This window comes from Schistosoma haematobium, chromosome 1, assembly GCF_000699445.3.
Source record: "Schistosoma haematobium chromosome 1, whole genome shotgun sequence".
Classification (NCBI taxonomy): Eukaryota; Metazoa; Platyhelminthes; class Trematoda; order Strigeidida; family Schistosomatidae; genus Schistosoma; species Schistosoma haematobium.
The window spans coordinates 65,721,748-65,734,846 of record NC_067196.1 but is presented as its reverse complement, the minus strand read 5'-3'; the positions used below and the strand labels follow the sequence as shown (position 1 = coordinate 65,734,846).

At 33.7% G+C, this 13,099-nt stretch overlaps 1 protein-coding gene across 1 annotated transcript; it reads left to right on the top strand.

The window, feature by feature from the left end:
* Positions 1 to 1,974: 1,974 nt before the first annotated feature.
* MS3_00001883 (uncharacterized protein) lies at positions 1,975 to 11,686 on the top strand (the record flags this gene model as incomplete). The annotated part of the gene is made up of 3 exons (XM_012942431.1): positions 1,975 to 2,331; positions 10,379 to 10,674; positions 11,602 to 11,686. 3 exons carry the CDS (start codon positions 1,975 to 1,977, stop codon positions 11,684 to 11,686), a joined length of 738 nt encoding a protein of 245 aa, XP_012797885.1.
* Positions 11,687 to 13,099: the final 1,413 nt, after the last annotated feature.

The window sequence follows — 13,099 nt, the reverse complement described above, 5'->3', positions numbered from 1 at the left end:
CGAATAGCATAGCTACTATATCAACTATTCTTTTGGGAACGTTAATCATAAATTTATTTTTTATGGGTACATGAGTCAGACATAATAAAAAAAATTGCTTATTAAGATAAAAATGGCAAATCAAATCTCTTATACATAAATGATTGATTTTCTATAAATTACAAAGCATCATTTTAATAAATAAAACTAAGATACACTTGTTATATAGACTGGCTTAGACGTCATGAGTTAGTGAAACATAATACTGATAATGTTAAACGATTCTTTTTCCGTTAAACATTATTTGTTAATACATTTGATGAACTTGTATGATTAGGTAATCAGTTTGGATGAATAATTCTTATTCATATTATTTACATTAATATTTATTAAGGTACATTAATCGGTTATGAAATAGTTTGAAAACAAGTAGGTTGATTCATCTACTTCATATTTATGTGTGTTCGATGAAAATGTTAGACACATTCATAGTGGGAGAAACTTTTAGAGATTGATGTGTATTGGATTTTTTTAAATTAAGAATAGGCTTTAGTTAGCCGATAGCTAAGGAACAAGAAGTGATGAATAGATATTTTGTTCTTGTACACAACTCTTCAAAAGTGTTGATACAAGATCCTACCATAAGTAGAAACCTGAAGTTTCAGGCTTTGATACAGGTGCTTAAGCCTTATTCCACTAAGTTGTCATTCGCTCACTTTTAATGAATAATTTTTCAAGTAATAACTTAGATGATAAACCAGTTTGAAGCTAGAGATATGATGAACCAATAAGTTAATTTGCGGTTTTATGAGTTTTACAAACATTTGTATAACGTTGTTTAGAAAACGTGTATTATCTAGTTTTTCCATATATCATAATAAATTTGTATTTTGATGTGACTGCGTTGCTCTGACAATCTTTTCTATAGACTTACTGTATCGATGTTTTACTAGTTATTTTATTATTCTTTTCATTTCATGGATTTATTAAGATGGGACCTTTTTCTGAGGTTAACTGAACTATATCACCTCACACGAAGTCTTAGCAATGTTTTTATTTATCTTGATATTACTTTAAGTGAAACGTGGATAGGATTGATTTCAACTTAACGGTCACTATGAAATATGAAAATGAGTGCACTAACATATTTAAAGAATTATGTGTACAGTAAAATGAATCACCTTTTAAGAGCTTAGTTAAAAAGGACAGTGTTTTGTTCATCAAGGTAGAGATTATACAAATTTCTCCTGAATATAGAAGTTTGGTTCATTCCTAGGAGCCAAACGAAATAAAGAAGTGTACGTAAACGATATTAGATAGAACATTTTACACAGTGAATGGATAATGTCTAGCAAATCGAATAAAGGACACACGTTTTGTTCTGTGTGGAACTTTTCAGCTAGATGTACGTGAATCCCATAGTTGATGTTCACTAGGAGACTGGAATTCAGTACCATTTGCTTCAGACACCATCGTGTTATCCACTTAGATACTGAGTTCTGAAATGCGGAGTGAACATCAACTCTGGGACTCAGGTACATTCATCTGACGAGTCCCAAATAAGGTAGAATATGCGTTCTTAATTCTACTCCTAGCCACTAAATACCTCTGCCTAAACAATGTCTGTGGCTTAAAAGAAATATCGAAGTAATCCGTACAGAATACTCATATGCCAAAGAAGGACTGATCAATTAATGTCCTAAACAACAATGGAATGATTCAAACAACCAATATATAAATAAGACCTTTGTCTGAATTTGATATATATATGACATTAAACATTAATCATAATCAAATATACTTTTTAAGATAACATAAGGAAATCACAGAATGTAGTGTATTATCAAAATACAAATTACAATATTTTATTGTTTTATACTTACTGTGTTGTTTTGTTTTCCTTATCAATTTAGATGCTCAATACTTTGAATTTTGTGCCGATAAAATATGAAATAATAATTTGTGGATTAACTAATTAAAAAAAGAAACAAAACTATGAGTTCTATCAATCAAAATCATCAATCAGTTGATCTGAATCAATTACAAACAGATATTGATTTACATGAAAAGCAAATATTACAGAATTCAAAGTTATCTATAAATAATAATAATATTCATTCAAATCATTATCTAAACAAACCTGATCATATTTCAATAACTAATAAAAGATTTAATTGTAAAAATACAACAATGTCTGTATTACAATCTATATTACATGCTGGTTCAATTGATTCTATTCCAATGTTAGTAACTCGATGTAATGCATGTTTACTGTGTTTAAAAGATTTGATACGACAGGCATACGATTTAATCATTCCTGGTTCACCATATTATTCAGTAATCTTGATGAAGGTAAGCTATAATGGATATGCAAATTTGTATTATATTTATAGAGGATAATCCCTTCATAATTTTGAAATATGATAACTTGTTAATTGTGTATTTTATTAGATCAGTTCTCTTTCTATCACTATGAGATTATTCGAGATTATGTGAAAGCCAGAACACCAGTTGTTGGGAATGTATAGTGTTAATAATTAATACTCGTTTAGAATTGTGTCTGAAAGTTAAATATTTACAAATATGATTATAGAATCTGATGGATTCCACTAAAAGCATGAACGGTGTATCTGACGAAATAATTCAAGTCATTGGATTTATAAAGTACGAGAGTGAGTTCATAATGTATGAAGTTAATACTTAAAAAATGTAGGATGATAATAGAAAGCGAATTAAGTGTTCATTAAACATATAATGTCTTTTTAGAAAAATGACTGGTAAATTTTTCAAAACCCTGCAACATATTAACTAACTCGCTAAAAAAAACGCTAACCAGAAAAAATTATTCAAACCTTCTAAACTCTGCCCTGAGAGTCAGAAGGTCTTCATTTAGAAGAACTATGACGCCTCATGATGAAAGCCGAATTCCTTCGGAAGTTACGAGGCCGATGCCCCTTCTGACAACCAGAGCGACCACTTATTTAGGTACATGGAATGTTCGTACAATGTGGGACACCGGAAGAGCCTTCCAAATTGCTGCAGAAATGAGAAGATACAACCTAGAGGTACTTGGGATCAGTGAAACACATTGGACACAAGTTGGACAACAACGACTAAGTACAGGAGAGCTCCTGTTATACTCCGGCCATGAAGAATAAAATGCACCACGTACACAAGGAGTTGCATTGATGCTGTCCAAACAAGCGCAAAATGCGCTTATAGGATGGGAATCTCATGGACCATGGATCATCAAAGCCTCGTTCAAAATAAAAAAGAGGGCATTTCACTGAAGATCATCCAATGCTATGCGCCTACCAAAGACTACAATGAAGACGCTAAAGATCAATTCTACAATAGGCTGCAGTCAATCGTCGAGAAGTGCCCAACAAAGAACCTGACCATTCTGATGGGAGATTTCGATGCCAAGGTTGGAACGGACAACACTGGATATGAAGACATCATGGGACGACACGGACTGGGAGAAAGAAACGAAAATGGTGAGAGATTTGCAAACCTATGTGCCTTCAATAAACTGATCATAGGCGACAACATATTCCCACATAAACACATACACAAAACCACATGGACTTCACCGGATCACTCTACACAAAACCAAATCGACCATATTTGCATCAACAAAACGTTCAGGAGGACGATGGAAGACGTGAGAACCAAGAGAGGAGCTGATATAGCATCAGACCATCACTTACTGGTCGCCAAGATGAAATTGAAAATCAAGAAGCACTGGACAATGGAGCGGACAATATCACAAAAGTTCAATACGGCCTTTCTTCAGGATACTAACAAACTCAACAAATTCAAGATAAGCCTCAGCAACAAATTCCAGGCCTTTTATGATCTACTCAATGGAGAAGGAACTACTGTGGAGAGCAACTGGAAGGGGATCGAAGAGGCAATCACTTCAACATGTCATGAGGTCCTGGGTCACAAGAAGCACAAGAAATGGATCACTGTTGATACACTGGATAAGATTCAAGAAAGGAGGAACAAGAAAGCAGCGATCAATACCAGTCGAACAAGAGCAGAAAAAGCCAAGGCACAAGCTGAATACACAAAAATAAACAAACAAGTGAAGAGGAGCATCAGAACCGACAAACGTAAATATGTGGAATATTTAGCAACGACGGCGGAAAAGGCTGCAAGAGAAGGAAACATGAGACAATTGTATGACACGACAAAGAAACTCTCTGGAAATCGCCGCAACCCAGAACGACCAGTGAAAAGCAAGGAAGGCGAGGTAATCACCAACATTGAAGAGCAACAAAGCAGGTGGGTAGAACACTTCAAAGAACTCTTGAATCGACCAGCTCCACTGAACCCACCCAATATCGAAGCAGCACCCATGGACCTCCCAATCAATGTTGGCCCACCAACAATTGAAGAAATCAGCATGGCCATCAGACAAATCAAGAGTAGCAAAGCAGCAGGACCGGACAACATTCCAGCAGAGGCACTAAAAGCAGACGTAGAGGCAACTGCAAGGATACTCCACATTCTCTTCAATGAGATTTGGGATGAGGAACAAGTACCAAAAGACTGGAAAGAAGGACTTCTGATCAAAATACCGAAGAGAGGCGACCTCAGCAAGTGTGATAACTACAGGGGCACCACTCTTCTTTGAATACCGGGAAAAGTCTTTAACAGGGTATTGTTAAACAGGATGAAGGACTGCGTAGACGCCCAACTTCGTGACCAACAGGCAGGATTCCGTAAGGATAGATCGTATACAGACCAAATCGTAACTCTACGGATCATTGTGGAACAATCAATTGAATGGAATTCATCACTCTACATCAACTTCATTGACTACGAAAAGGCATTTGATAGCGTGGACAGAACAACACTATGGAAGCTTCTTCGACACTACGGCATGCCTCAGAAGATAGTCAATATCATACAGAACTCATATGATGGATTACACTGCAAAATTGTGCATGGAGGACAATTGACAGACTCGTTCGAAGTAAAGACCGGTGTCAGGCAAGGTTGTTTACTCTCACCCTTTCTCTTTCTCCTAGTGATCGACTGGATCATGAAGACGTCAACGTCTGAAGGGAAACGCGGGATACAGTGGACATCTAGGATGCAGCTGAACAATCTAGACTTCGCAGATGATCTGGCCCTTCTATCCCAAACGCAACAACAAATGCAGGAGAAGATGACCAGTGTAGCATCAGCCTCAGCAGCAGTAGGTCTCAATATACACAAAGGGAAAAGCAAGATTCTCCGATACAACACAGAATGCACCAATCCAATCACAATTGACGGAGAAGATTTGGAAGATGTAAAAACCTTTACGTATTTGGGCAGCATCATTAACGAACAGGGTGGATCTGATGCAGATGTGAAAGCGCGGATCGGCAAAGCAAGAGCAGCATATTTACAACTGAGGAACATCTGGGACTCAAAGCAACTGTCAACCAACACCAAGGTCAGGATTTTCAATACAAATGTCAAGACAGTTCTACTATATGGGGCAGAAACCTGAAGAACTACGAAAGCCATCATCCAGAAGATACAGGTGTTTATTAACAGTTGTCTACGCAAAATACTTCGGATCCGTTGGCCGGATACTATTAGCAACAACCAACTGTGGGGAAGAACAAACCAGATCCCAGCGGAGGAGGAAATCAGGAAGAAGCGCTGGAAGTGAATAGGACACACATTGAGGAAAGCACCCAACTGCGTCACAAGACAAGCCCTCACATGTAATCCTCAAGGCCAGAGGGGGAGAGGAAGGCCGACGAACACATTACGCCGGGAAATGGAGATAGACATGAGGAAAATGAACAAGAATTGAATGGAATTGGAAAGGGAGGCCCAGGACAGAGTGGGTTGGAGAATGCTGGTCAGCGGCCTATGCTCCATTGGGAGTAACAGGCGTAATTAATTAATTAATTAATTAAGTAAGTGAGTAAGTAAGTGAGTAAGTAAGTAAGTAAGTAAGTAAGTAAGTAAGTAAGTAAGTAAGTAAGTAAGTAAGTAAGCAAGTAAGTAAGTAAGTAAGTAAGTAAGTAAGTAAGTAAGCACACGGTAATAGTTATTTCTTGTCGTTAAATTGTACACCTTCTGAAAGTCAAAAGTTATACACGTCACTATGTAAGAAATTTATATATGAGACTTGATTATCGTATTTTGATTTATATCGAAAGTGGGAATTTTAAATTTAATGCTTTATTAGTAACCATGGCAACATTCACTAATATCTTTATCTATCCAAATATGTATTAATCTGTGTAAGAAAACTGTTTTGATGATCAAGACGAGAAAACAACTGTAAAATTTACTTGTAGAATAAATCCGATTTCACAAAAACAGCTGAGTGTAACACAAATGATTTTTATGGAAATTACTTTTATTCAATGATACCGTTGATATAAATATGTCGTAATCACAGTGTATTAATTAAGATATCTGAAGGAAAATTATTCATTAATTCATACTAATTCAGAATAATTCATCATCAAGATTCTAGTATTAGCTATTTAGTCAAATGTATACTGTAACATAACTCACAACTACTGTGTGTAATTGTATAAAAGATTTATAAGTAGATATATGTTATACAGTAAATGATAAATGATGATTGGTCAGATTAACGATAATATTTGTTCGAAGTTGATCGACATACAGTTATTCTTAAACTACTATAATATATTCAGACTTTTACAATCATTTAATGATGATTACAATAGTTGTAATATCTTATTATACGTCATATCACCATAATTACACAGTTATAAAGTATTAACAACCTGCAATATAAAAGTCTCCAACAAACCTACAAAAATATTAACATTTAACTTGTTGTAATTCGATACAAAATAGTTCATGCATAATTTTATCCTGAAATCCTTAATTTAAGTAAAAAAACCCGCCGTCCAGTGCTTCCAAGTTTTCAATGATGGTCTAGTATAAATTAACTCGTGAATTGAACTTTAAAAATACTACAATCTCGACAAATCCCCAAAATTGATTTTTCTTTTTTTTTACTATAAAATAAAAGTAGTATAGACAAAAAAATTTAAAAATAACCTTAACATCTGTTAATAATGTAATGATAACCACCAAAATATGCATAAATACAGGTGAATATGAAAATAACAATCTTTAATAATCCTATCTTGATGTTATACACTTATTACTTTTTTTGTATTGTTCGTATTTCCTTTTGTATCTTAAGACAAAAACAAACGAGAACATAAAAGAAAATGTATACAGATGGAAAAAACTAAGCGTATGAATAAAGTAAACAAGTAAATGATGTAAAAGCCCAGTTGTCGGATGTTCATGATAAATCACCATGACTGACTAAGTCTAAAATTACTTTCATCAAAGAGTAACTTCAGTTGATTGACAGATATTTTACTATGATTTGAGGATTTTAAAAAAAAATGATAAACAAAAAATTACACAAAATCACATTCAGAATCTTCAGATTTTGTTGAAGTTGAATAATGGCTTATCAAGAAGAAATTTCTCAAGTTCAAATGATAACTGCTTCTTCATGAAGGGGAATTAAGGACAGTAAATTGTTAGTGACGTCAACCTGACATATCACAAATGGAATTAAGTCTAAAATTAAACTGAACAGCATTCAAGCGAACAACTCAGTTGCACTCTACTTGCTTAAGGACAATGGTGTTCAGGGTTTGACGTTCTGTTAGGTTTTTATAGTGCCTATCAGTACCAAACTAAATGATTGATATTATAAGCAAAGATTGATAGTGGCTAGCAGTGGAATCCAATACACGCGTTTCGTCCTATTTGAGACTCACTATCCGAATGTACCTGCATATCAGAGTTGATGTTCACTCTGAAACCCTAACCCAGTACAGTTCTCTTCAAACGCCATCACTTTATCCACTTAGTAGCTATCAGGACTCGGTAGATAACTGCATAACGCGATGGAGTCTCAAGCGAACAGTACTGGGTTTGAGTCACAGGATGAATATCAACTCAGATGCAGATATATCCAATTGCAGAGTCCTGAATAGGACAAGACGAGGGTCGTGGATTCCACTTCTAGCCACTATCCATCTTTGCTTATGAAGCATGTGACCTAAGGCAATATCAGTGAAATCCGCACAGAATGTACATATGCCAATAAGAGACTGATCGATTATAATCCTAAACATGAATGGGAAGATTCAAGTAGACAATAGCAAGTGAATTAAATTAACCAATGGTTTCAAGTTCAATAAAAAATGAAGTTTTTCAAAATATTCATTGTCTTTTTGTTTATATATAACTTAGTGAACGATATTTCATCCATAAATTTATGTATTTTTAGGTCTAAAGAAATTCCATCAATCTAACTTATAAATATTTTTTTTATCAGAAGGGGTTTTGTGGAGATTTTAGAAGTTTCATTGGTTGAAATCATCAGTCAGTTGAAGCTAGATCGTCATGGAAAATTTGGAAGCATTGAACGGCCGTCTCGTCCAATTGTGGGACTTCTCAGCATTGCGCATCCACGATCAAGACTGATAGGCTCTGTGTTCGAATCTGACGAGGTGCGGCATCATGGATGCGCACTGATGAGGAGCCCCATACTATGACGAAACGACCGTCCTGTGCTTCCGGGTTTCCCGTGGTGGTCTAGCTTTAACTGACTCATAATTCCAACCAGTAAAATGTTTTTTATCAAGTACATTTTAAAAATAGTACATGACATCAAACTGTTTCTTCTTAAATATTAAGACCTAATAATTTCATTTTATTAAATTATTCTTGTTTAGATTGGGTGTAATGGTTCCTGTGTTCATATTATTATATTTATTATTCATTGTTCTTTCCAAATGTTCACTATCATCAACAAACAATAAAACCACTCATGATTCATATGTGTAAACTGAAACAAAAAAAGGAAATAAGCATTTCCCAAGGGATAATCACAGTTTTTATACATTTAGCATCATACCATCAAAGAAGATAATGTTTATCAATACTTGATTATGCTGATATTCTTTTTTGATAATTCTACTTCATGATTTGGTTCGTAGAAAAGTTTACTGAAATAGTTCAGTTAGTGGGTTTATTTTAGATGTAATGGGATATTAAGAATCTTGAATTATAATACAATCATAAATATTCAAGTTAATTATTGTATATCTAGATTTATTTGAGTCAAAAGGATGGGCTTGATTAGTATAAATTTTTTTAAATTTTAATTTACATATATTTATAATGGAAAAAGAATATACACCCCATTGACTCATCATCTCTATTCACAAGAGTAATAGAATTACAGTGAAGACATAATCTCTGTTTTATTCTGAATTGTGTTCAAAGAAAAATTGAAGACTCAAAGTTTTTTTTTCTAAAATGATTTTTGTCTAGAAAAAAAAGACCAAATGAACTCTTTAATGTAAATGTATGAGATATTCTAAGACGATCGTAGAACTTCTGAGAGGAAATTGTTCTGTTTATTATTAAATTCTATCAGTCATCTGAATATCATGTAATAACTTCTAAATTGTAGATGTCTATTTCTTTTTTTGAAATATTCTCTGATAAACATTTTTGTATCTTCTGAAGTTGTTTGTATTGAGTTCTTTCATCTTCTACTTTTTTTTTGTGGATTATCAAATTTTATTTCTATGTTTTATGTTCATTTCATGCAGCTCACTAACAGAAAGGCAATAAACTTTCACTTTTAATTAATGTTCCTCCAAAGAACAAAATATTGCATTGTTATATCCTTCAGCTAATTCACAGAAACTAGTTGTACTAAATAAATGTGTGCAATGACCCTTGATTAGTGCTTAACATTTTATCAGTTGAATTCATTAATTGGTCTAAACAGAGCCGGCATTCAAAGTAGTTAATATCTATATCTAATGGACCCGTGATCTAGCACAACTCTTCATCCATTGTCTGAGGTGGATAACTGTTAGATATTAACACCGTTGGATACCAGTTCAACGGTTTAAAAGTTAGGCGTTCGCATGCGAAACTGAACGTCGTGGATTCGAGTCCAGTGCACAGGATTGCGGGAGTGCACTGTTGAGGAGTCCCCTACTAGGATGGATCGACCGTCAAGTGCTTCCAGGTTTTCAATGGTGGTCTAATTTAGATCAATTAATGAATTAAACTGTTAAAGTTACTACAATCTCCACAAATCCCTATTCGGATAACCATTTTCTTAATTTATAAAATATTGATAAAATAAATCTATTCAGGATATTGCTAAGATCAATAAATAAGTTTAGTTGATTTTCTGTTATCAACGTTGACTCACATAAGTGATTAATTTATTTTTGAGTTGAATAAGATTTTACGGTAAACAGGTATCTAGTAATCTTAACTTTTTAGTATTGCATTGTCTAATTGGTAAATCCAAATAATTGCTTCTTATTTGTTTATTGTCATTTAGACTCCTCTTTCACCCGCAATTACAGCACAAATTCTTGAAAGTTTGAAACTGCCAGATCATCCACTTGTTAAAGTTGCCAATGATAGATGTGCATCATGTGCTACACGATTTATTCAATTAAAAATTGACGCACTTAGTTATGTTAGAAGAAGCGTTTTATCAGTTACAACAGGAAAATTAACCAAAGTATCACCGACATTAATGAGGTTAAATGGTGATCGAATGAATTTATTGCCTAACGAAAATTCTTACCGTCAATCTTCAGAATCAGATAACGTCAAAGCGGATTGGATAAGGTGGGTTATGAAATGCTTCAGATAAAATGATGTCAGTATTCCTTCTTAAATTTTATGAATTATTAGTATAGATATACCCGTGCTATTTAATCACTTCAAAATTCTTCACAATATGAAGTCATTTGTTTTAAATGTTTGTTCATAATAACCTGCATAATTTCTTCACTGCGGTTCTGAATATATATATATATATATATATATATATATAATATATATCACTTAATTTGATATAATCAGGTTATGCTACTTTATAATAATAAGTAGTGGGATTCATTTAACTAAATCCCCTTGTCTTAGGTAACAGTCGGTGGTTAATGTCTTATATACGGAAGAAATTTTCCGACGTAACAAAATAGAGTAATAATTTTACCTTCTGTTAGAGACTTTTCGTTTGTCTGAAAATAATGAAATTGTAATAGAATTCTTGGATGACGTATTGGGTGCTATCATTCTCTACCTTAAAATGTGTTTTGATGCTTGTTAACGAGATTTTACCGACTTACATACTTACTTACTTACGCCTGTCAATCCTCGTGGAGGATTTTACCGACTTACCTCCCTAAAACTAGATAGATTGAGAAAGAAAAAATTCCATTAAACTTTGAATGCCATCTGGTTTTATAAACCAGGAAATCTGATATCTGAATTTGATGTTCCGTCCGAAACTCTACTACTTGACAGACAAGTTGTTAAAGCTGACATAATTAAACGTTAATCCATAATTGTATAGATTCTTATACTTTTGAAAAAATGATTGACTTTGTTTTGCACAATTTTATTCACTTATTTCATGTACATAAATATTTGTAACGCATAAGAAAAGTAAGAGAAACTATACACTGAAAATTCCATTTTCCATACTAACTTTATAACATTGAATAAAGCTATCAATAATACTATCGCCATTATAATTATTTTGATCATTAGTTTACCATGCTTGTCTGCGTCTAAAATGACAGTCTATGTATCTAGAGACTCGTCAATGGAACTGAATTCAACACATTACCAATAATATAATCCTTAGGTTACTCATAATATATTATTTGAGATTTACTTAGAATTCCATTAATCATAAACCATTTAAAAATTGGATTATTTAAACAAAAATATCTGTGAAATTACTTACTTATGCCTGTTACTCTCAATCGAGCATAGTCTGCCGACCAGCACTCTTCAACCCACCCTGTTCTGAGCCTTTCTAATCCTGTGCACATGTTTATTTTTCTCATGTCTGTCTCCATTTTTCGGCGTAATGTGTTCTCTGGTCTTCCTCTCCTCTTTTGGCCTTGAGTATTTCAGGTGGGGGCTTGCGTTTTGACGCAGTTGGGTGCTTTCTTTAGTGTGTGTCCTATCCACTTCTAGTGCTTCTTCCTGATTTCTTCCTCCTCTGGAATCTGGTTTGTTCTCTCCCATCTGTAAAATAGTTTTATTTTAATGATTTCATCCAAAATTATATGAAAATAAAAATTATTATCTCTCTATAAATTATTTAACGAGCTTAAATATTGATAGATCACAACAATTGCCACATCAATGAGAAAAAGGTTTATAACGTTTTATTACAATAAAAGTTTATGTTTTTAAATGCTTCAGTAAATTCTGTTTATTTGGTTTCCGTCATGAAATCACAACATTGATTCGCGTAAATCAGCTAAACACTATGACATTATGATGATATACATCAGTGGATTTTATGATGTTTTCTGGAATAATTATAATACACATCGATATGTATACGCTTGGGTTATTGTTTCTATGTACTTGACAGGATTTTGGGACTAAATCAGGTACTTATATACAACTACTAAGATTAAAAAAGTAGTTTAAAAATTTCTACGACATTGTTTTAACCAACTGATTACATCATATCTGTAGTTTATTTGAATTCATTTGCCAATGAAAAATGCGGTTTCAACAAGTTCTACAACTCGGTAAACCCAAACATATATGCGCTGAATGACTTTAATGTAAGTGAGGAACATGTTTCACATGCTTTTCATATTTCGTTTGGTGACAAATGTCTCTAGAACTAAAACTATTTAAACAGACACTCAATCCCAATTGCATAATAGGTAGTTGTTGCTTTCTAGTATGATCCTCCTCACGTGCTTAAGATCCCAAGCTTTCAGATAGCATCAGGTGGAGTGACAATGGGACTATGAGACCAGTTATCCGGAGTTCAATTAATCAAATTTCAAGCAACATGTGTTTCTATAAATATCGGTCAGATTTTTAGGCTGAAAACCACAAAAGATTTATCATATATTTATTCCGAGTATGAAATAACAACTTCAGAACTCGTAACAAGCACCTAGCCATTAGAAATATTCATTTCTAATGCTTCTAATTTTCATTTATAGTACCTGTGTCTTTGAAGAAAATCCACGAAACCCGACCCAATTCCTCAAAGTGGTGCTGCTGAGTG